This window comes from Protopterus annectens, chromosome 1.part1 (genome assembly GCF_019279795.1).
Source record: "Protopterus annectens isolate FY-2018-M chromosome 1.part1, PAN1.0, whole genome shotgun sequence".
NCBI lineage: Eukaryota > Metazoa > Chordata > Ceratodontiformes > Protopteridae > Protopterus > Protopterus annectens.
The window spans coordinates 215,316,595-215,343,588 of NC_056726.1; the positions used below are offsets into that span (position 1 = coordinate 215,316,595).

A 26,994-nucleotide genomic window follows, 5' to 3' on the forward strand; every position below is an offset into this window, starting at 1 on the left:
GACTTTTTGTTTTTTAACAATTGATGTTGTTAATTTGTTTTCGGTTATCCCTCATAGTGAGGGTATGGAAATGTTCCGTGAAAGTTTGGTGCTTTGTCCCAGTTTTGACAAAAGTAAGATTAACTTTACATGTGACTTGATGGAAATTATTTTGAAAAATAATTTCATTAAATTTGAAGGCGAGATGTTTCAGCAGTGCTCTGGGGTTGCAATGGGTGCACGGTGTGCGCCCATTTTCGCAAACCTTGTATTATTGGCATGGGAAAGAGCTTACATCTTCCAATCGAGATGTTGGGTGAATGTAGTGCTATATAACAGGTTTCTGGATGACTTGCTTATTTTGTGGGATGGAGATGAGATTAGTGCAAATGAGTTTGTTGAATATATAAACTCTTCCACGAGTTTTTTGAAATTCACCCATGCTTGGAGTGTGGACAAAGTGAACTATCTGGATTTGACCATCTTTAAGGATGGTGAAGGTTTGGCTAGTACTTTGTATAGGAAAGATAGTTATTCTAATTCCCTCTTACACTTTACAAGTTGCCACCCTCATTATCAAAAAAGAGGTGTGGCAAAGGGACAGATGGTACGTATTTCAAGACTAATCAGTGACGAAACACTATTTAAACAGGAAATGTATAAACTTATAGGTATGTTGATGGATAGGGGTTATCCACTCAAACTATTATTGAAGGTGAAAAGAGAAGTGGTAAGGAAAAGGAATACGGCCTTTTCCCCTATATTGAGAAGTAGTGTAGATACGATGAGTGATATACATTTGCAAAGTATTGATAAACGGGTAGAGATGGAGTAGCCATGTCTCATTCTCAAATATAATGAGAAAGCCATTGGAATAGCCACAGTTGTACGTGATGTATGGAATCACTGTTTGGACAATGCAACTAAGGATATTATTGGGAAAACACCTAGAATTGTGTTTAGTAAAGGTGAAAATTTAAAAACAATAATGGAGAAAGTACCTAGAGTTAGAAAATCAAAAATGTCTAAGTGTGGTAACTGTAGATGTTGTAGGTTTATTAGTGAGGGTACACATTTAGTCATAAAAGGTTTTGAGCGTACAATACCCTGCCCGGGTCTGTGCAATTGTAATACAAGGAATTTAGTCTATGTTGCTTCATGTATTACATGTGATGCATTTTACGTGGGTATGACCACACGTAGACTGCGTGATCGAATTAGTGAACACATACGTAGTATAAAAAATAAAGATCAACATAATGCTTTGTTTCTACATAGTTGTCAATGTAAGGTTTTTAAAAAATTCTTATTTTTTGTCATAGATAGAATCCACGAAGACCAAGGGGGTGATATAGGTAACAAGGTGGCCCTATTAGAAGTTGAATGGCAGGTGAGGCTTAATGCCATGAGATTTCCTGGCATTAATGATTATATATCCATCAAGCCAGTTTTAAAGCACAAAGCAAATTATATATAACAAAAAGTGTAATTGTATATGTTTTTTGTTTTGTTATTGTCAATGTCATCTATTTAAAGTTTATAGTATGGATACATGTTTTAAAATTATTAAATTAAATGTTTAGATTGGTTGTATTGAGCAATGTGTGGTTAGAATGATAATAATATTTTTCTTTTTTGCCAATGCTTTAGTTGTTTCAATTTTAAATCTAGGTATTGTCTTTTTAAATAGTTAGCAGTAGTGTTTTGGCTCATTGGTGCATTTGAATGTTGATGTCATCAATTAATTTGTCATAATTGCTTTAAATATGGTGTTTGTCAAGTGTAAACCGACTCTGATGATGCCTTTTTAGGTGAAAGCGCTTAGTCGGTGGATGTGTTGCTATTAAATATCTCCTGTTTTGTTCATCGCTGGTCCTGGAATTCTGTTTTGCAGTTGTTGTTTATCGTGTTTTATTGATTATCTTGAGCAAGAATGCCCCACAAATATGTAAGTCATTGTTCACCTGTTTTACCAATATGCACGCTGAAATTCTGCAAAACTGGTATGCATAATGGTGTGTTTCTCTCCCAACAGCTGCAGCTGAGAGGGCTCACGATGTCAAGTCCCATGCCAGGCACCTGGCCAGGTTGAGCTGTGAGTATGGTAAGTGCTAAATGTCATGCAATAAGCAAGAAAGAGTAAAGCATTTACTGCAATAAATTATACAGAAGGCAAAACTGTAGTGCAATAAATGGGGATGTACAACTGTAGTGCAATAAATGGGCAATTTAGAGCCATAGTGCAATAAATGAACTTTAACTGTAGTGCAATAAACAATAAACAATACCAATAACAGAAAGAAAAATGGTGTACAACAGCATTGTGTTGTCATAACCATTGCTGTAGTGCTTTGATTGTCTAGGATAAGGTTGCTGCAGTCAAGTGTAACACTGTAATAGCTGCAGAATTCAAAACTAATGGCCTGCAAACTGTATTGCTTAACTAATAGTACTGTCCAAGGCTGTCACCAGGCCAATATCGGTCACATAATGCTCTCTGTTCCTCCTACTTCAGATAATAAAGGTATACGGGTGAGGTAGCTCACTCCATGAGCAGATATTGTGTGTAGACTTTAAAAATATGTAAAAGCAATAAAAATAAAATGTGTTCACAGGCATTATTGATTCTAAAATAAAGTTGTATTAATATATGCAGCATGGTTGTATTTCATGGATGTGTGTTCTACAGTCACTGCAGTCAATTATAACACTGTAATAGTTCTAGAATGTAAGAAAATGTCCTGTAACTTGTATTTCTCAGCTCATAGAATGGCTCCATGTTATCTGTAGGCCAGTATCAGTCACTCAGTAATCAGCAGTGACTCAGTAGCTCAGTCTGTTAAATGCCTTATACACAGTACATTTTTCCACACACGGTCCTGGGTTCAAATGCAGTGGTTTGTAGCACTAAAGTTTCAGTGTCAGTCACATAGCGCTCACATTTTCTCTCTCCCCAGCAACAAAAGGTATATGGGTGACGTAGCCCATATTATATACAACTATTGTGTTTAGATTTCACAGAATGTCAAAATTAGTAGCAAGAAAGTGTTCACCAGCATTGTTGATTCATCAATAAATCTGATTATTTGCAGTATGGCTACATTCCTTGCATGTCTGTACTAAGTTGTTGCAGTCAATTATTACATTATTTGCAGATGTCCCCTGCAGTCACAACTATTGGGTTCTATCCCCATGCCTCCCAACTAAGTCATGACAGCTGTCTAGTTTATGTACTGTGCACAAACATGGTTCTCAAGTGTCATGGTTTCTGGTAATGAAATTAAAACTGCCTAATCCATCTGTCACAGGATTACCAGAGAAAGACTACCTGAAATGTAATGTATTACCAAATCTGCTTACAGAACATCTTGGTGGTTATATAAGTCCACATTATGTGAAACTGTTCTCTGTAGTTGTGTTCCTGCACTTGTCATAACTTGGCCCATACTGACTCATGCTAACAGCTTGAGAGGTATGTACGTGCTACATCAGCTTTAGTAGAGTTGACACACCTGTAGAGTATTTATTAGCAGTGTTTTCAGGGATACAATCCCTTAGGATCGGAGGTGAACAGGCATTGCTCGGTGAGCTCACAAAACTTATCTAACTGTTTTCTATGGGAAAAAATAACTCTGATATGGACACTTCTATCCCGTGTTACCAACAGCAACAGGAGAATAATACCACGCCCACAGGAACATGTAACAATGTAATGAGGGAAGGTATTGATGGTGGAGTGAATGTAAATGGACAACAAGCACAACCGCTGTTTTTTTCAATCCAAAACCTATATAATGACGAATACCAAAGGGATTATTTTGATGTGGAACGTTACAACAATATGGACTTAAATCAATGGTTATACAAGAAGTTTAGCGACAAAGAAACATCAGTTAGTAATGGGAATGGGCAGTTTCTTGCCTCATTTGGAGGTAGGTGTAATTCATAAGAACAAAAATGGGAGAGGAATGTTCTCTAGACAAAATACACACTATGATGTGAGAAGAGTGGATGAGGGGGGTGAACAAGAAGGTGAAACAACCCCTTTAGAATATGGAGGACCAAGGAGGTCTGAGAGAATCAGGAACTGTATGGCACACACATATGTGCAGGCTGTGGGGAGACAGTGGCCAGGCTTCCAGGGGAACATAAGAGATATGGTCAATGACAACAGGAACAGAGGAACAGATAAATGAGGTGGATAACTTCAACATATCTAACAATGAGCAGAGACACTTGAATTTATGAGACATTGAGAGGGAAGGGGTCATATGTAGTATGAATAACTTTCATATTTATAATTACACTGATACTGAAGTCAATCAAAATCATTCAATTTGTTCAAAAATGGCTTTACTTTTATTCCCATTTTGGATGTGAAAATGTTTATTAGAAAACTTAACTTGGAGGTCGTATTTAAGGACAATGTAAAATCAGATGCAGGAAATACACTTAGGAAAAGGTGTCTTTATAATCCACCACTACACCCTGAACTTACAAATTTTGAAACCCTAGTAACTAAGGAGATCAGGGAAGTGTATCACTCGAGAAGGTACTTTAAGAGAAATCTTACTGATGAAGAACAGGGTGTATTAAATAAACTGAGGAATAATAATACATTAAGAGTAATGAAACCTGATAATGGGGGTGGGGTAGTGATTATGAGTGAATGGGATTATGCAGCCAAGATGTTGAACATTTTGAATACGGGGGGGAGATATGCTCAGTTATCCTGAAGGGAGGTTGATATTGCTTATAAAAGATAGATTTGATTCTTGAGGACAATCTCCTTCAAGGTAGAATTAATGAACAGCTATTTAACTTTCTAAAGGTGGAGAAACTTTTCATTTCTGGGATTTTTGGGATACCAAAACTCCACAAGGATGTGGATAACCCCCCCCCCCCCTCTCTTGAGACCAGTAGTCACAGTGGCAGGATCTAAGACACAACCATTAGGAATTTATGTTTATAGGAAGCTGAAACCATATACTAATGGATTCCTGGGACTTTTTATCTAAGATGAGTAAAATGGAATTTAATCCTAATTTTATTCCCTGACTATTGACGTGAAGGATTTGTTTTCCATCATAACTCAGGAATTAGGACTAGTATGGTTTGAAGAAATGATAGGAGAATTTGGAATGTTGAATAATGAATTCCGATTTGTACTTGAAAATATGGCATTAATGTTTAAGAATAATTATATTTATTTCCAAGGGGAGTACTACCATCAATTAGATAGGACAGCAATGGTCACACCATGCACTCCTATATTTACCAATACAGTGATGTTACATTGGGAAAAATAATACATCTTTAATAGTACTTTCATGGAACACATGAAAGCATATTTAAGGTTCCTGGATGATATATTTGTGGTGTGGCAAGGACCCTATGAATTTTTAGAGAATTTATTGATCATTTGAATGGTTCTACAGAATTTTTGAAATTTACATAGATATCTGGGATAATGAGGTCCACTTTTTAGAAGTCAACATAAGAAAGGATTACATGAATAAGAGATACATATCACAACTGTACAGGAAAACTGGGTTTTCCAACTCATATTTACATTACGATAGTGACCACCCCATTATGCAAAAGGGGAACATCCTAAAAGGACAAATGGTATGACCTCATTAAGGGAAGATCTGGAGAAGGAACTAAAGTATATTGGTGGGCTTTTTCTGGATAGGGGATACCCCATGAAGGTTATAAATGTTTATAGGAACGAAATATTATCAAGATGGGGGGACTAAATATATCCACCTGTTGAATAACATTGGTGGGAATGTACAAACAATTGTCCTGGGGATGGGTAAGGAGAACAGTAATACAAATAATACAACTTATATGGTTACTACCTTTAACAAGGGTACAGGAAGGATTTGTCATATCATGAAGAGATATTGGGCCCTATTCAATGGGATGCCCAACAAATTAGAGGTGTTTAATAACCCCTTAAAATTCATTTTTAAGAAGAGTGCTAATGTAAAAGATTTACTGGAAAGAGGAACCACAGTGAAAGAGATTGGTAGGGTGGGCATCTTTTGCTGTATGCAATGTATTTTTATAGCTAACAAGAAAGAACTGTGGATACCAGTTCCACAATTTAGATGTCAAGTGAGTGAATATTACAACTGTCAAACCAAAGGGGTTATTTATATTGCACACTGCACTCTATGTTGGGCATTCTATGTGGGCAAAACAGAGCAGAGTCTAAGACAGAGGATTTATGAGCACGTATGAGATCAAGCAGAAAAAAAGGAAACCAATGCATTGTTTAGGCAGATTTCAGATTTTGGATATTGGAGAAGGTTAACATTCATGAGAGGGGGGTGATTGGCAAAATACGTTAGAATTTAGGGAGTTAACATGGCAGCTAAGACTGGATGCGTGTGTATATCTAGGGTTGAATGATCATGTTTCTCTGATCCCAGCACTTAAAATGAGGGTAAATAATTATTAAGAGCTCAAAAAAGGTAGATTGTCACAATAAGAGAAAGTTGTGTATAGTCCGTTAGTTATATATACATGTTTATGGGAGAATATGGAATTATTTGATGTTTTTATTAAAATTATGTAAAATTATTTAAATGATTTAAAACATTTTAAAATGAGTCCAAAAAGTCAAAACTGTGTGCACGGAGCTTGTTGTGAGTGCTATCTTGTCTTTACATTTTAAAATGAGTGTTGTTTTTACGAATTGATAGTGCAATTTGATATTAAATTCATATACTGGTATGTAACAATGAAATTAACCAATGACGTGGGTGGGGGTTTTATAAACATGAACAGGATATGATTTAAATGATTCTGATGAAGTTTCCTGATTGGAAATGAAAGCACTTGATCCTTTGGAATATACTTGCTGCCTCATTTTATTTTAGTTTTTTGAGTGATTTATTTGCTTAATTTTTGCATTCAGTCTTAGCCACCTTTATTGGGACCGAGTGAACCTAGCTGAACACTTCCTGAATTTTTGGTGTTTTTTTTTGGCTTTTCTCTTTTGTGGTTATTGTTTTTTTGTCTTGGAATAACTACATTTTTGCAAAATATGATGTGATATTGTTATGTGTTATTATGATCCACTATTAACATACTTTGTTAAATTAACTATTTTGTTGCCCTTAGGGCTTACTTCTTACTGGCATGCTGTTACCATACTGAATGTTATATTATTTACTGTTGTGTTGTGCATACTATACATTAATATGTATTTGTATGAATTAAAATTATGTTCCGTTCTGTTAATACAAACAGTGGTTTGGTTATTACTAACTTTAACCTATTGCTATACCTCTATCACCTCAGCATGTCAAGGTAGGATGATTCTAGCTGATCATCCTATCTTGCTTCAACTGGCCATGGCACTGGGTCCCAGCATGTCTGGGATCCAGACCAGTGGTACCCTATCTGCTGCCCCTGCTCTACCTGTGGTGTCGGGTAGTACCATCCCATTGGACAGGGCCCTGCCCCTCTCTGAGAGTGGTGGTGGAAGGTGTGTTGTCACCCAGGATGAGCTGCTGGTCTTGGTGCACAGGATAATCTACCATGGGTTTGACCGCCACCTGTACCAGATTGAGGGTATGCTGGCTGACTTGTTGGGGCAGCCTCACCCCAGTGCCCAGCTTCCAGCATTGCCACATTTGGGGCAGTGAAGCAGCAGTGCCGACAGTCTCATGGGTGGGGATGTGAGTCATGCTGCTGCTGTCTGGAGGCACATGGGACTTGGATTCCATGAAACCCTTCCTTTCCAGGGTGTTTACCCTCTCATGTGTTCCAAACCATCCCTGTCTGCTGTCTTATCTGTCTTGTTTGTCTGCAAATGCATCTGTGCCTACCCAACTTACATCCTTCACAAGTGCCTATCTACCTTCCCCAGCATTCCTCTCACATTTTAAAAACAAAATGGCCACCTGTCCAAAAAAAAAAATATATATTACCCGATGCATAGGTCTCCATTTCCCCCATGTGTTCATCGGACACAAGTAATTTGGCCCAATTGGCTTAACAACACAGTAATGTTGTCCTCACACCTCTCTCTGTGAGTGAGACTTCAAATCCATGTATATATTCTGTCAAAGTGCAAAGTTGTTGCTGTACAAGAAATAGATAGCTATGGTTCTTTTCTACACCCTTCCTGCATATCCCTACCTGCCTTCCAATATGTTTTCCCCCTGCTTGCACCCCATTTCACCACTTTCCTATCTCCCCATTTTTCTTTTCTTTATATATTTTAGCCAGATTCTGTGCGGCATGCCACATTGCGCAGATTCGCTAAGCTGAGCTCAATAGAGCTATATTGATTATATGTATCCTTAAAATTTTATTACACATTTACAAAATAAATACCTGTCCCATGTTATGAATCTGAACCCATCCCACCTGCAGACCAGCACATTAACTTGCCATTCCATACAACTCTTACTTAAAGCAGATGCTGTAAAAAACATAGTAACAGACAGTCACAGTCATGAAGCCTGTTTCAGCATAGCTGTGTGCCACTTCCCGCAAATTTGAATATAACTGCATGGAAAACATGGGAGTGTTTCTGGGACTCTGTTGCAATAGTACACCACTAAAAAGCCAATGGATGTTAGTGAGGCCTCTGATAGCAGGTACTTGTCCTTTTATCGGCAACATGTAGAAAGATACCGGATAAGGCATTAATGGCAAAATGCATGTGCAACTAGGACCCTGGTGCAGAAATGCATCCATATAAAGCCTTGCACATACTGATGGATGTAGAACATGATTGTCACAGCCTGTAGGTGTGCACATATGTTTTGCAAATACAAATGCTGCAGCAGTGACTCAGTAGCTCAGTCTGTTAAATGCTTCATAATCAGTACATTTTTGCCACACACAGTCCTGGGTTTAAATCCATTGGTGTGTACCACTGCATTTTCAGTATTGTGAAGCCAGCAATTGACAGACTCATGTACTCTTTATACACACAATACATGTCAAGTGAATTGACTGCTTTTAATTGATGGAAGACACAGGCCTGTAGGTAGGAATACACTTCATGTATCCTATAGCAAATGTATATGTGCATAAATTATCACATCATGCAATAGTATGCATTCACAGAGAATGTCACCTCAGATACTGTGAATGAGGGCCACTAATATCAGAGTGTACCCCATTACCTTTCAGAGTCACAGTGCAGATTACCACAGCTGGACAATGAACATACACATATGAAGTCCCTGCTTGCAATAAGGACTGCCCTCATATATGCTGCAAATTACTACCAGACTGTAATACATGGTCTGGCAGATGACCAAATGGTGGACATATTCACCCCCCCCCACACACACACACAATCTTGCTCAAGACACACTGAACATGTTGCCTAGTACTCTGTTATTGATGCCATTGCCTAACAGACTTACCTTAAACACATGCCTTCATTGGAGTGTAGAGGGTACTCACACTCTGAGCCTGGCTCTACAACAAGGCTGACAGAGCTCACACAGTTACTCCTACAGCTTGTTGTCCTCCAAAGTCTTTACATTCTCTGCCTATGTCTATTACCTGCAGCAGTAGCAGCAGCCTATAGCATACCCATCTTCATGTAAAGGTATCTGCTGCAGACCTACCTTTTGTGATGATGTAGTCTCCTTACCCAGTAATGTCCAGCACAACATATCAGAATGGGGACCTAATCCACATGAAGGCCTTATATATTCTGCAGTGGTTATATGTCACTGGCTGATAGTGCAATTCATCTGTGTTGGCTGTAATTAACATTTCAGAACCACAGATTGTTTAGAGGTAATCACCTGCTGCTGGGAAGCACGTTTAAAAGACAAGCAGCTGGCTATGGGTAACCATTCTGTATGAAACCTTCCTCACACAGAGCATGCCATTGTGACAACTATACTATCAGCACATATCAACAAAGGAGAAGTACACTCCATCAGATACATAAATGTTTTTGTGTACAACAGGTTGCAGATGGGTGAATAGACTTACAGGGAATAATGATTACAGCATTAAGCCTGTCTTAGACCTGTGAGGATGTATTACATTGTTGTGCTGCAACATGCAGTGGTACTGACAATACTCCACCTTCAACTTTTCACAGGTTCATCAGGTGTTGCCCAAGGCCATGGTCCTGCTCCTGGTAAGCATGACACGTCTTGTTAAGGAACAATTATATTCTAGTACTGTTAAGGGCCAGAATACTGGCCTATGTAAATATAACTATGTGTGTAAACACCATAGGATGTTCTAAATTCCAGTTTGGAACAGGTACCTAAGGTTTCTAGAAGAGGTAGCCACATGAATGTAGTTCAACAAACAGATACACTTTGGCAGTTACAGTTAAGAGCAGGTAAAGTACCTGATTTAAATGCACCAAGGAATCTAAAATGCCTCTTAAAATACAACAGGTTGAAAGTAAATGCATTAGGCAGTGAAATGTGTATTTCCATATATTTGTTAAGACAGTTGTACTGGGTTTTTATGTGTTGTTTTTTCAAGTACAGTGTCATACTGACTAATTAAAAGGTAAATATTACTGGTTATGTTTTACCTGATTTACTTCCAGTGATTGTTGAATTTGTATTTTGTTCCGAGGAAGTGTTTTGTGGATGAACACAGAGAAGAAAGCTGTTTGACTGCTAATCCAGTTGTTGGGTCTTTGTTGTTATGAGACTTGGTGGCTTTTCATGCATTTCTTATTGCAGATGACCATGGGGGTTGGTGTCTGTCCCCTACACAACCTGATGTCAGTGTCTCTTCAGATTCTGATGATGATGTTGGCCACAGTGAGGTATAGGTGAGGGTGTTGGGGTCTGAATCTGTTCCAGAGGTAGACATTCTTCTTCTGCCCCCACTGTCACTACACACAGTCTGTATGCTCACACATACCCCATCTCTGGAGGCCACAGATATGGGACAGTCAGAGGATGGGGAGATTGAACAGGAAAGTGTGGCAACTATGGCTCCAATGAGTGTAGACACTGGCCATAGCCAGAGAGCTGGCAAGACCCCACACAGGTGGATTGACAGGGGTGCTTGTAGGCGGCCTGCTGTCCATTCACCACCATTGCAGGTGTCACATCATGGGTCACTTGGCGCATGTTTTGGGCCATCATGGAGGAACAGACATGTTCTGAATGGAACACCAGCTGTATGCTTAGGACTATGGATGCAGAACAGTCTGACATCCATGACTACCTCCACCACATTGAGGACATCTTGGACTGATGAGTGAACAGACGGTGGGCTGAAACAGTGTCTTTCTTGGACCACAACATTGTCTCTGATGGAACATGTGGTTGGAGTTGAGCGTTGGACCCTTGAATGTATGTCAACAACCCCATCTGCTGAGAGTCCATGGGCTCATGGTCCTGGGTGGTCCTGTGGGGGGAAACAGTCTCAGCAGACAGCAGTCACCATCAGCTACTAGCACCACTTCTGACCCTGGGCATGAAGGTGGCAGTGCAACTCCTGGCAGAGCCAGTTCCCATGTTCAGGGCCAGAGACATTGAACTGTCAGCTCTGCTATGTGGTCCAAAGTTATCCAACATACACACATGTAGGGGTAGCACTGAGCTTGACTGTGTACACACACACACTCACACACCACTGTCACATGCAGGTCACCTACAGACACACATGGCACCTTTCCATGGAACATCTTACATGCTACCCTCCTGACTCACACACATGCTGTCTACTGTTTGGGTCAGCCTAGGTCTCCTGCACCCTCACACAACACCCTGTGCAAGTGATGATATGTGTGCCACATCCCTGTCATCCTCACCATCAATGCAGGGAAATGAAGCTATGTGTCTGATGCACAGGGCGACTATATTACTTAACTTGTACTTGTTTAATGTAGTGTTGGTTCACCACACCACTTGTAGTGGTTACTGACAGATACTGTATGCTGACATTTGTCATGGGTACACCACATACATTTGTGTACCTTATGTTCTTTGATGTTGCATTGTCTGTATAGCATAGTAGATGGTTGACTCACTGTAAGGACATTAACCTAGTATGTGATGTTAGTACTATATGCTTGTGGAATAGATTTATCTAGCAAACTGAAACACACCCTTGGAACTGAACCCTGCCTAATGGAACACAGAGCACCTCAGTACACCTCAGGACATGCCATCTGTCTGATTAGCTGGGCAACTGTCATCTCAACACAGGGTGTTTGCCTGTGTCCCTCTTGGACTGGGGCAATATGTGCTGATCCTGTAACTATGGGTATGATGATATCTCTGAAAGTGAGAGGTGTATGACCATTATTCGTGTACAGTTCAAACATCCGTTGGTTCCATGACATGATGTACAATGCTTGACAGTTTCACACACAAACAAGGCTACATTGAGGCTTGCACCACTTCCAATCACTGAGTACAAGAAACACCAAGACACACAAGTATTGCAAGTTGTCTGTATGTAGATGTGAACACTTACCTATGTAATGGTACATACTACAGATCACAGTACATGTTGCACACAACACACCTCATGTCTGCTAGTGCTATCAGTTTAGGACATATTATGCTTGATGACATAAGCAGGCCTTCTTGTGGTCAATCCTTTGGGGGGGGCACATCACCCGCCTCAAATAAAACACTGCAAAACCCTACCTACATTACCAAGGTTATGTCATATGGATAGCTACACATGCACCAAGTGGGCTGGAGTAAGATTAGAACCCCTACCTATCTAGTCTTATACACTATAGATCACAGTACTTATCGCATGCACTACAGCTTACATCTGATACTAAACTCTCAGCCAGTAGTCTTAAGGTGGCTGACATCATCAAGCCTTGTAGAAGAGGGAGGTTTGGAGGGAAGCAGCAAGTTACACGCCCAAAAAGTGCATAGCCATTGCAGGTGAATAGCCCATGAGAGCATGTCTGTTGTTTTGTAGGGGGATATATACACACACACTAAGTGGGCTTGAGTGAGATTAAAACTCTTACTTATCTAGTCTTATAGACTGTAGATCACAGTACTTATCGCATGCACCACAGCTTACATCAGATACTACACTCTCAGCTGGTAGTCTTGACATGGCTGACATCATCAGGCCTTGTAGAAGAGGCCAGTTTGGAAGACAGCAGGAAGTTACAGGCCCAAAAAGTGCATAACCATTGCAGGTGGATAGCACATGAGAGCATGCCCATTATTTTGCAGGGGAATGTACACACACACACACACACACACACACACACACACACACACACACACACACACACACACACACCAATTAAGCTGGAGGGAGATTAGAACCCCTACCTATCTAGTCTTATAAACTATAGATCACAGAACTTATCATATGCACCGTAGGTTAAGTCTGTTTATATATGGGGGGGGGGGCACATCACCCGCTTCAAATAAAACACTGCAAAACCCTACCTACATTACCAAGGTTATGTCATATGGATAGCTACACATGCACCAAGTGGGCTGGAGTGAGATTAGAACCCCTACCTATCTAGTCTTATACACCATAGATCACAGTACTTATCGCATGCACTACAGCTTACATCTGATACTAAACTCTCAGCCAGTAGTCTTAAGGTGGCTGACATCATCAAGCCTTGTAGAAGAGGGAGGTTTGGAGGGAAGCAGCAAGTTACACGCCCAAAAAGTGCATAGCCATTGCAGGTGAATAGCCCATGAGAGCATGTCTGTTGTTTTGTAGGGGGATATATACAAACACACTAAGTGGGCTTGAGTGAGATTAAAACTCTTACTTATCTAGTCTTATAGACTGTAGATCACAGTACTTATCACATGCACCACAGCTTACATCAGATACTACACTCTCAGCTGGTAGTCTTGACATGGCTGACATCATCAGGCCTTGTAGAAGAGGCCAGTTTGGAAGACAGCAGGAAGTTACAGGCCCAAAAAGTGCATAACCATTGCAGGTGGATAGCACATGAGAGCATGCCCATTATTTTGCAGGGGAATGTACACACACACACACACACACACACACACACACACACACACACACACACACACACACACACACACACACACACACACACACACCAATTAAGCTGGAGGGAGATTAGAACCCCTACCTATCTAGTCTTATAAACTATAGATCACAGAACTTATCATATGCACCGTAGGTTAAGTCTGTTTATATATGATTGCAGGCACAGTACTTGTGCATTACACAAACTAGGCTTGTGTTGAACAGCATCGGTGCCCTGCACAGTAATAGTCCTTTGTACTGTTATCTGCATCTAGTATCCTTGCAGTGGGATACCTATTTTTATCCTAGCTATGTGTGCACAGTTAACAGCATGGCTATATGTGGCTGCTTGCAGTTACATAGGTGAACCTGTGGGCAGGGACAATGTGCCTGTCCGTACGTGCATTGATAACATTATACATTACACCACCTGCTCACAAGGGTATGTCTACTTGGTGACATTCAGCAGGCACAGGGGTCTGTAGGTAAGTGGATGATGTACTGTTGCACCCTTAGTTTGGATCCTTTTAGCAGCAGTATGGCTGTGTGATAGTGCACATTTACTCACCATTATTAGGGTACGTTGGACAATACAGACATCCCCACACATATTTCTGTATATAACATGGATGTATATATAAATGTAGCTGCGTGTGTATGCTATGTTTATGTGCTATGTAGATATATGGGGGCAGTGTATGTATCATTTTGATATATATATATATATATATATATATATATATATATATATATATATATGTCATTACATATCTCTTTGGCAATACATGGCAATAGATGACAGATGGATATGTATGCTTATATGTCTATATGTATAGACATTTATACATTACAGGTCATTTTGATGAAGGGGCAACAAAATTGTGCTCATTTTAACTAAGTGTCTGGGCATGCCTGGTGGGACTCTCAGTACTGATAAAGTGATTCCAGGCCACACATACCTGTAATCCAGTCTGGGATTTTGTATGTTACAGACATTAACATCCACCACTGTTTCTGCAGTACTGGACTTCACTCCAAATGTCCACGGCATTCCCCAGCTGTGTGCTGTACTTAACATGTGACTGAGGTTGGTAATGTTACACCACCAACAGACTGACAGTCTGCGTACTTCTCAACTGTCCTGATGTTTACAGAATGTCCTGAGGTTTGCCTCATATTTTTGGTCTGTTCCTCATACATTTGTGTTCTTCTGGTGAATTATTGAATATTGACATAACTACCTTATACTAAATACAGACAGACATTTGTGTTTCAGACTCTACACCCTTCCAAAAGTATGTAATAATGCAACACCTTTAATTCCAGCAACTTTCTAGGTTTATGGGAACAATATTTAAAATCTGTCCCTATGTTTGAGCCTTTGCCCCACCCCAGTCTTTCTGGCTTTTTCTTGCACTAAGAGGTTGAGAGGTATAACAGGCTGTGAAAACACCAACATAGTACTACCTCACATGTAAAAGATGTGAGAAATTCCAGATTCAAACCATCAACACCATCACCCATGCTAGTTTCCCTAGTCTACTGATCCACACAGGTTATCAGACAAAGACAAGTCATTCATCACACATCAACAGCATAAATATGTACATTGTTATCCTGTGTGATGAGAGACATTCAATACATGAGTGATATCTATGTTACAGCCCTGAGATTGCCTGGTACACTGATATACTGTAGCTGATTTTCTGTTAAAGCAGTTATATGGGTACACTGCTGTGTTGGGGTGGGGGAACAACAGCACATGATCAGCTTGGGTAGACAGTTGTCCAGATATCATGTGTGGCCACTGTTTAACATCTCCCTTGCCCTATGCCATGAATATTCCAGCCATGAGGCCTAGTGAATAAACATACTTTTGGACTGGGTATCTGCAGTCCCATGTAGATGTTACATCTGTCCAAATAGCCCACTATATTTCCTTGCATAACAGCAGCAGATCCATTCATATGATACCATATTATAGTAATCCTTTCAATTAGTGTGTAAGTTAGAGACTTACCTTGTGAATGCAGCAGGTAACAGACCTGTACTTCAGGACTGACTCTGTGTGATGCAAGCAATACAGAGCCAGCACATGGATAGGTACAGGTTGTGTGGGCTGCCTGGCACCAGCTATTTTAATATATGTATATGGGTAGGAGTAAGACATCAGTCCCTAGGGCCCTAGATTGTCAGTGAATGTGCTGTTGAATATGAGTTGTCTCTTAGCCAATGCCAGGGCATACTGGGCATGCCTATATCTGCCTACAGGGACATCTTCAGGGGGCTTCTCCTTCGAGTCCTCCTGTGAGTGTGGCTATGGTGACCTAGGCACTGGTGGGGGGCTGCGTAATCCTTCCCTTTGCTGATCCTGCTGCAGCTGTTTCCACAGGATTATATTGTGTAGAATGGCACATACTGTGAACATACATATATGCACATGTGGCTGGAGAGTACTGCAGGGTTCTATCAGATATATTGAGGCACAAAAACTGTGACTTCAGCAGCTCAAATACATGCTCTATGATGTTTCTAGTTTGTGTGTGTTCCTCCTCATCATGGCATTCTTTGGTGGGTGTGTGTGCATTTCTGATGGGTGTCATCATCCATGGTTCCAGTGTGTATCCAGCATTCCCAGTAAACAGCCATGTGGGATGTCCCCCATAGCAAACATCTGGCACAGCTATGATGAGTGATAGATATGGAATCGTGATAACTGCTAGGGCTCCTAGCACACACATTCATGACAAGACCCTGGGTATTGCACACGACCTGGCAGTTGATGGAGTGATACCCCTTGTGGTTGATGTAGATTCTCCCCTCCTCACTGGGTGGTGTCTTGATGTGTACATGAGTGCAATCTATGCACTAGTACCTCAGGGTAGTGTGCTACAAGGTAGAAGTGTTGCATATTGCTGGCCCTCACCTCAGGGGTGAGGGGAAATGAAATGTGCTCACTGGCATGTGGTAGCATGGCATCCAGAAACTGGAGTACCCTGGATGATGATGCCTGTGAGACCCCCATCATGTCCTCAGTTGGTCTTTGAAAGGTACCTGTAGCTATGAACCTAAGGGCTACATGTACCTTTGTTTCCACTGGGATGGGTTCCCCTCAGTTGGCTCTAGGTCTGAGTTGAGGGTGGCAGAGCTCAGTGAGTTCAGATTGTATGTCCCTGTCCACCCTGTAGCACTATACAATCTTCAGCTCATGTAGCTCCTGGAAGGTTACCCTGGGCCTGAATACTCTTCTCCTTCTCTGCCTAGGCCTATTGTCAGCAGCAGCAGCAGCATTGACTTCAGCATCTGGCACATACAGATGTAGCAGACCTGCAGCAGCCCCTGGCATTATCTCAGTTAAATTTCCCAAGTCTGTACTCCAATATTGCAGAGCATGGGGGAAGAATCAGATTGTAGGGTGTATGGATACTTTATAGTCCTCTACTGTAGGTGCTGCCTGCGTGATTAGCTACCTATGATGCATTGCACCTGCCTAGTATATCATTAACATTATTTAATGGCCCCAATTTAAGTTAAACAAGGGTCAAAACTAATTAATACATCATTGCCTTTTAGATACTCTCAGCAATGTGGTGCATCCTGCAAATGTGTGCCCCGTAGGTAAACAAAGTTTAGCAGTTAGTAGACAGCCCCCCCAGACTTCTATGTACTCAGCATGGTGGCATGCTGTGCAAACATGTGGACACATGTGCCCCATAGGTAAACAAAGCTTAGAAGTCAGTGCACACCCCCCAGATTTCCACGCTCAGTATGGTGGTGCGCTATGCAAACAGGAGCAGCTAAGCTCCAATCAGTTTAGTAGTTATTGGACACACCCTCTCCTGATGTTAGCTACCTCCTGTGTGAACACCAACACAGTTCTCTTCCACACGGAGGGAATATGTGGACACGATTACCTCATTATGCTATTCAGTAACTCCACTTCATTTGCATAGGGACCTGTGCTCACAACCTTGAAACTGCACATTTTCAAGCCCTACCACATTAACAATAGCACTGATGCACCATTATAGATCCTCCACGCAGGGTCCTGTAATACATTTCTGTCTCATAATATTAATTTTGTTACTTTCACTTTTTTTATTTTTATTTAAAGGCATGTTTGTGCACTGCGGCATGCCACACAAACATGCCCAGATTATTAAAAAAAAATTATTTCAACACTTTTTTCTGTAAATTTTGAGACACACAGAGGATATTTTCTCTCATATATGTGTGTGGTATGCCATTTCTTTCCATCTATCTACATTTTTACAACCTCTTTTGTCTTGAATACATTCCTGTACATGGAATTTTTCTGTGTACATTATGGACACTGACACGGGGTCTGTAGGGCTGCCTATCTGCTTGCTGGATTGCCCTACCTGCCTCATTTGCATGTGATTCACCTGCTTATGAGGTGATTTGCATGCTACAGAACTTCCCATGTTTGCACGTGCATGCATGCTGCCCAGCAGTGCTTACTGGATCGCAAATCTGCTTACTTTTGTATAAGCAGTGTGACATGGTGCCTACATGGTAAAAAAGACCATGTAGGCTTTATTAATTTCCCGCCGGTATGATTTCTTTAAATAGCTGTAGGGTAAAACTGTATTAGAGCATTGAAGAAAAGGGCACTGGTCTTATAATAGAATTGTGGGTACAAGGTCTTAATGTAGTAAAATCCAGATCAAGTTAATATAACCATTGGGAAGTGTGCTATAGTTCACATGATATAAAGTATTTCTAGATACTCATTTGAAAATAAGTCAGTGTGCATAATATCTTGGACAAAATATGTATGAACACAAATGGACAAAAACAGAGAAGTATTTAACTAAGAAACTTAGGGTAAAGATGGACTTTCATGTTACAGCAATGAAAATTATTTAGGAGTATAATATGTTGTAATTATACCTTGCCAAGAAAACAGAGTTAAAAAGCACAGGCAAATTTAAAGGAAGTTTGTTTCATGAAAAGAAAAAAAAATAATTTTTTTAATTAGTGATCACTGAAGCCTGTAGTAATTTTCTTTTGTGGCAAGATATGATGATGTTCAATGTGATCTTATTAAAAAGGTGATGTGGCAACTTTTTTCACTGGATGGTGTTATCTTGTGAAGGAAAAACTTACGACAGTGTAGCACTGTTTTAATTTGGAAATGACGGTTTTGATTTATTGTGATTAACATTTACTGAAGCATCCCCATAGCCATGCAGACATTGTAGAAACAAACTTTTTATGATTATAAAGTCTTCAGAAACTAATATTTGGGTGACATTTTTAAATGTACTTATTTGGTAACTGGAAAATTGAACTGGCCATTGCAGACCCTTTTCAGCCATGAATCAAACCACAAGGGTAAAGAAAATATATATATAAACTTTAGGGAAGTTGAGTTACATTTCTTTAGGAGGTGAGAAGAAACCTAGTCAGAGAGTTGGAAAATGTACAAACTTCAGACAGGTGGTAAATGAATGTCAAGACTGAATCCCAGATTGTGGAGCTGAGAGTCAGAGATCGTCATTACCGAAGCAGAGTACTAAAGAATCATGGCTTATGTTTAAAGGCTAAACAATGCAAAAGTGAATAAATTGAAACTATTTTATATGATTATTTGCTTGAAATTAGCTGTTTTATAAAGAGCAGCACAGGGCTAGCACATGCAGTAATTAATGTGCACCTGCTTGTGTTTCTAATAATTTTGATAGAAGAATATGTTATAGTTACATTTATGGTGAACAAGTTTTTCAGATTTACCAACTGACAAAAACTGTCTTTTGTGTTCTGCCAGGGATTTGTATGAAATAAGTCCATATCTCAGTATATAAAATAATATCATGGGAGAACATAATGAGTGAATAAAATACAAGGTAACCACATTGCACTTTTGTGCATTGACTACACCATACATGTGTGTATTACTACTGAACATTCTTTCCCTTTGTTAACCACACAGAGACAAAAGTGTATCAAACAGCTAAGCTGGAATACCAAAAATACATTATGAATAATTATAACAAAAACATACACTTGCACCTTTATAAAATGGCAGTAGTAAATGATCATGGGTAAGTGACTTAAACAGAATACTAAAATATATTGCTTTGAACTCCATTTTTTTCTGAAAAGTTTTGAATCTCAGATCCTTCACGTTAACAAGAAAGGTATAAAACTTTAAACTGTTTATAATTCAGACCATGCTACTTTCAAATGAAGTCCAAATCTTTTGGTGATTTCTGGTACTGACAAGCATAGTTATTGATAGATAACAGAGCTTACCTCTTTATTTTCCGATAAGGTAGTGCTTTTTATTACAATTGTGTTATCCGTCAAAATGTATTGTCCTACAATGTTGACTTTAACAACTTCATCCTTTATGTCCCATTCGACTATATCATAACCAGTATTGAAATCTCCTTTGTCATCAAAGAAGAAATTATGTCCATCAACTGTAAAGTTTACCTTCTTCAGGTATGCAAGCAACTAGAAGACAAAATGCAGTTATTATAGGCATATTCATATTAATAAGCAACATGGACAGCACTACAAAAAAGAAAAATGCACCAGAAGTTTGTTTCATCAAAAGAAGAAAAAAAAACTCTTTTAATTGATGATCAGTGCAGTTGCAGAAAAACTCTTATATGACAGCTTTGTGTTCTTTGTTTATCCTTTTTAACAGGAAACATCTTTATTAAATTATCATGTATAACATAGGCAATCATACAGTTATATAAATGAAAACAAACCATATTGATATAATTTTAGCTGCAAACATTATACATCACAAATTATATTGACATAATTGTAGTTGAAAATATTATACATCACTTATAATCTATCTAGTCATTGTCAGTCAAAAATGACATAGCTCATTCAAATCCTTCCTTCTTTTAAAACTTGTTCCTCCTCTGCATGTATTGCTCCCATAATTTCCATTTTTTATATGTAATTTGCTCCTACCCTTTTCTAAAGATCCCAGCTCCAGTTGTTTTATCTGTTACTATATTCACTATTTCTAATAAAGTTGGTTTAGACTTTGACTTCCATTTTCTAGTAATTGCTTTTTTGTCAGCCACCATAATTAGAACTCAGCAAGGCCTTACTATGATTAAGAAATTCTGATTCTGTTTCATAGCTCAAAAATTAATTTCCTTAGTCACACCAATTTGCTCACCTAGTATCTCTGACAGAGCAGTCTGCAGGGAATCTTTACAATCTGCCAACTCATTACACTCCCACAAAATATGTCCCCAATTACCTTTTTCTTCCCCATCACACTTTCAACATTTGCTGTCTACCTGAGGGAAAATTCTTTGAAGTCTACTTGGGGTATAAAAATACCTATGTAAACACTTCCAAGCAAACATCTGAAATCTTCTAGACTTTGCTGCATATTTGGGTGACATACATATATCCCCCATTGTTTCTTTATGAATTGCTTATCCAGTCTCTCTTCCCAGTCCTTTCTAATCTTCTGATTGATTCTTCCTTTTTTTAAAAGCAGCTTCTGTTCTAGATTCGACTAAAAACTCTACCAGTGATGGTCTTTCACTTAGGATCCCCTATTTCTTTCTGTGTGCCTATATGCTAATATCAATCCTTGATAGGGAAGGCAATCTCTTTCCTGCAGTCGAAGTAAATTCTTGGCCTCTTCCCATTCTATCACCTTTCCCTATCTAATTAGTTGTGCCTGATACCTTAGTAATTTTACCAGTTTTCACCAATAAATTCCATCCCCCGCTTGCCTATTGTCTGTATCCCTAATTGCAGTCATCCCTATTGGCAGAATCTCCTTTCTCCACTCCCATGATGGCTTAGATCTTAGAATACTTTCTGCTATTTTATGAATATAATATTCTGTTTGTTTATTGTTATTCCCCTTAAGGATCTGCATCCAAAATTCCAGTCTCTCCTTGTTTCTTGAGCTTCCCTCCTGTTTCATCATCATCTCTTTCAACATTTAATTATAGGTTTCTGCTTGTGCTATGTATAGGAGCCTTAACTGTATAGTTCTGAAATACCCCTTCAAATTGGATAATCCCAAACCGCCTTGTTTAATTGGAATAATCAGCTTATCCCACTTGACTCTTGCCATCTTCCCTCTCAGAAAAAAATCCTTCAGCTCTTTATTAATTGCTATCCACAACTTATCCTCTGGTTGATAAAAATATGTCTAACCTATGTATAAAACTAAAGTGACTAAAAACATTTTAACTGTATTGTATTTGGTATCTTGCTATCCATATCCATATAACAGAACTTCTAATTTCTCAGTTTATGTGTTATCTTTTGCTTAGTCTCTTCTCACATATCCTTAGCTGCTACACAAGAATCCTTTTTAATGCATACTCCTAAGTACTACATTTTATCATGTCCCCATAAATATGAATAATGCTGAACCAATTCATATGTGGGTACATAATTTACAGTTATTGCCTTTGTTTTAGCTTCATTAAATTATAAGATATGAAACTGCTGCAAAATATTCAACAACACTGAAATGTCCTTTTCTGTTTTTATCAGGTTTAAAATAATATCATCTGCAAACAGAGCCAGATTTTCTTGACTACCATACCAATTATATTCTTGCATTTCTGAGTCTCCTATTTTCTTTGCCACTGGTTTCAAATATAGCACGAATAACAAAGGGGAAAGAGGACACCCCTTCCTGGTTCCTTTGTACAAACATAAATTATCAGAAAGGAACATGCCCACTTTAATTTTTACCTCTGATTGCTCATATATCCTCCTAATAAGCCTCATCATTTTATCAGGGAAAGCAAATGCTTCCATTGCCCTGCTTATAAACTCCCAGATTACTCTGTCAAATAGTTTCTCTGCATCAAGACCCACCAACAACAGTGGTATTTTCTTACATTCAGCTTCCCTCTGGATCATCAATGTTATGTTAATGTTGTCCACAAACCACATTGAACCATATCTATCGGTTTTGGTATCACCTTTTCCATTCTTTTAGCCATTATAGACATACACATTTTATAATCATGGTTTAGGGTTGAAATGGGCCTGTATGAAGCTTGATCTGATAGGGCTTTACTGTTCTGAGGTATTACAGCCACCACCGCTTTCTTCCAGGATGTTGGTGTTGCACTTCCTCTTAAAATGCTGTTAAACAAAACCTTCCAGATCTTTCCCTCATATATTACAAACTTCCACAGGGATGCCATCTATTCCTGAGGACTTTCCTTTTGATTGGTTATATATCACCATTTTATCTCATTTCCTCCTATCCTAACTATTAGTAATTGAGCCTCATCTGTCTCTAACTGTGGCATATTTAATTATTCCATAAACATTTTCATTTGTACCTTTTCTTAATCTCCATATTTTTTGGTTATACAGAATTTCATAAAATTTCCAAAATATTTGTAATACCTCTACAGGATCTCTTGTTATCTTCCTTGTTATAAGTTCCCTAAGTTTGCTGACAACCCTTTCTACTTTCTGTTGCCTGAGTCATTGTGCTAAAAGTTTTTGTGCTCTGGCATTATTATCAAAAAACATTTTCTTAACAGCAATCTTTCTAAACGTATGCATATTATCAAGGTAATCCTTTATTTTCTGCTTAGCACTCTGCAATTGCTCCTCTTCTTATTGAGATTCCCCTTATTCTGAAATACTTTAACATTTGTCAGTCCCCCTAAATAATTCTTGTTACTTCTTAACCATATCTCTCTTTTTTTTATTTCCTCCCTATTTTTAAATGCCACTTTAATTTTATTCGACTCTCTAGCTATATTTTCAGAAGAAACTTAAGTCTTCTCTAGTAACTCCTGAATAATTTCCACTACCCATTCCTTAAATTCCTCTCTTTTCAACAAATAGGTGGGACAGTCTCAGTGTCTCATTTTTATTTTATTACCCTGCATTTTAATTTTAGTTATTATTAGCGGGTGATCTGAAATAGTTATTTTTGTATCTTGGGGAATACTAAGTAAATTCACTCCAAAATCCTACTACTGAATTCACAGCTTTTATGCCAAATATTTACATAATTTTTTTTCAAAAGTCTACTCTTTTGTTATATTTTCTCATCTGGGCCCCCAGACACATCTTCCCTTCTGCAAATCCAATTCCAGTCCATACCTATAAACAATATTTCTTGCCAAAAACTGATTATTTCTCCCAAAATTTTCTTAAGCTCTATTATAGCAGTTTTAGATAAAATATAAATAGATGCCAGTATTACAACATATCGATCATTATTATCTTTTTTATCCCCTTTTTATCACTATTGGAGCTCCTCTTAAGTACTCATATTTTCCTTTGTCCCAGGTGTTCAGCTGAATAACCACCATGAAAACCTTTTTTTTATCAAATTCACACGTTCATTTCTTTCCAAATGTGTCTCCTGTTGCATAGCTATTTACACTCTACAGTTTTAAATATAGTTCAGTACTCTTTCATTTTGGTATATATCTGTGAGATCATTAACATTTAAAGACAATATTGAAAGGGTCATTATGTTAAAAAATATAATTACCACCTTTTATTTGTAACAGCTTTTTTGTTCTAGTTTGTTCTATCTAGTTCCAGCTTTTGTGTTACACGCACACACTAATGTTTATCAGGTTTACCTTTTATACAGTTATTTCTTGTCACACCCATTTGAGCCTATGTCACATCTTACAAAATGTTTTGTTTTATTGAAAGCTGTCAAAAAAAATAAAAAAAACACACACCCAATAAACCACCAAAACCTGTTAACTTAATAACATACAAAACTATGTACATCTTCAAATATTGAAGTTTTACCTTCCCAACAGGAACAATTGTCCTTAACTGACAGCCACACTCACAGACTTGGTTTGATATAAAAGGAAGATTATCCATACTAAGATGCATGGTACATACTGTACTTTTACTGAGTATGGTCTGGTTTTGTCTTATCTTTACTACTCTCTCAGAATGAGAAAACACTTGAATGCTTTCAGAAAACATTATCTCCTAGCCATTGAAAGAAAGCCTTTAAAAGAAAGAAGTATTCTGTTTCTATTGCTCCTTATCAGGTTGTCTCCATGGCGACATGAAAACCAGATACAGAGTTAATTCTGCAATAATTGATTTGCTAAAGGAGGCCTTTATTATATTCAATGTTTTTTTTATTTATTTGATTTCTCTTACAGTCTGTTACTAAATAAAGCCAAGAGCCTTAATCCAGTCAATCTCCTATGTAAAAATGAGAAAAAACACATCACTTTTTTCTTGTACCATACTCTTTTGACCATACTTATTTCTTTTTTTATTTACTTTGAAGTGCTTACATTTCTAAAAACTGAACAAAGAGAAAGAGAAAATAAGGGAAAAAAAACAGGGGCACCTGTTTACTTTAATATCCCCATTACTCTTGAAAATAACTGCAAACATTTTACTTTATAGCATGCTGATGTCACGCACTATACAAATATTACTCTTAAGAACAAAACTTTGTTTTGCTTACAGTTAACTCTTTCCTTCCTCTTACTCTATCCTAAGTGTTCCTTTAAGCATTAATGACATGAAGTAGGGCATATGCTTTAGAGTCCCCTACAGATTTATCAAAGTCAAAAAAGTCTAATATATCCAGGTTTTCTTGTTCTGTCATGTTTCACAAATATAATTAATACTTTATAATCTCACATTTCAGTTGCTGGTTTTATTTCTGTTTATCTCCATCTCCCAAATTCAGTCTCTGCTTCCTTTCCAATGTACTTGTGGTTCTTTTAGTCAACTCTTGTGCTTTTTCCTGTCTCTCAAGCATTTTCCGTTGGAACACAGGAAAAGGTTTCACTGGTGGTCTCTCTGTGGTCTTTATTACCAGAAAAACTAAAAGCAGAATCTTTTTCTGTTTCACAGCTCACTTTTTGTTGGACAAACATTTGTATTTCCTCTTTAGCATGTTCTGCATCAAAAAATGATTTTGTCCCTCAAGGAAAGAATATTCTGAAAATAGCTGGATATAACAGTTTGAATCTCCTACTTACTTCTCAACATTCCCTGATTAGTGGTATAAATGTATTCCTCTTCTGCTTGGTGTACAGTGAGTAACTATTTTCCACAAACACTCTACTTCTCCCACTTTTAGTACTTCTTCTGCCACAGTTTTGTCATAATCAACTCCTTCTGCTGGTAGGATTGCATCTTTACTATTAAAGGTCTGGGTTGCTTTCTCATGGCAAGGTTTGGAGTATACACACAATGTGCCATTTCAATTAACAGCTCCTGCTGTGGAATACCAGTTCAGTTGCTTATTTGTGCTTTCATAAAATTAATACAGTCTGTTCCTTTTAGCTTCTCAGGTACAGCCGAAAATCTCAGGTTTTCCCTCTGTGCTCTGTATTCTAATTTTATTATTTTTTGAAACATCTCTTCTGAGCAGTATCATATTTAGCCAGCCTTTTCTCCATTTTGACCTCTGATTTTTGCAATTATAGCACCTCATCTGAATATCTGTTTAGAACTTCTTTCATTCTGCCAGCCTTTTGTTATTTGAGTTGCTATACTCCATCAGTGTTTCATTTATTTTAATCAGCTCTGAGTATATTTGACTTATTTTTCCTCTAGGTTACTGGAAGTCATGCCTTGCACCAAAGCTGCAGCTTTCACTGCTTTTTGCTGAAGACCTGCAGAATTCTTCCTAGTCAGTGTTTTTTCCTCACTTTTTGTGTTTGAGTTTCTTTCAGGTTCTTTGAATTTCTTTCTTTCTTTTTTTTTTGGTGGCATCCAGGCAGTGCACTTACTAGTCAGTTACTGAAATTTACTCCCCAAAAAAGAATTCACTGGTTCTCTCTTCTGATTATCTGTTTTCACACTGGGAGAGATGAAATTAAGCTGTTACTCAATGTGCAGCCATCTTGGAAGTCCTACTTCCTTGTTTATCTTATGCTTGTATGAACACTAGCACAATCATCCTCAACCACCAACAAATTTGCATGCTAGTAATTATCCACCATTTTATTTTTAAAGAAATATGGAAACATCTATAGGTCATTCTCAGGCAACAGACATTCAAAAATGTCTAAAAAAACTATTGCCATT

General features: G+C 38.4%; 1 protein-coding gene across 1 annotated transcript in view; it reads right to left on the reverse strand.

Annotated features, from left to right (window-relative positions):
- Positions 1–26,994, reverse strand: part of GPRC6A (G protein-coupled receptor class C group 6 member A) — a 264,931-nt gene that overhangs the window by 124,344 nt on the left and 113,593 nt on the right. Inside the window, exon 4 of the mRNA XM_044074212.1 lies at positions 20,236–20,439. Within this exon, the coding sequence (XP_043930147.1) occupies positions 20,236–20,439 (204 nt within the window). The remainder of the gene's footprint in view (positions 1–20,235; positions 20,440–26,994) is intronic.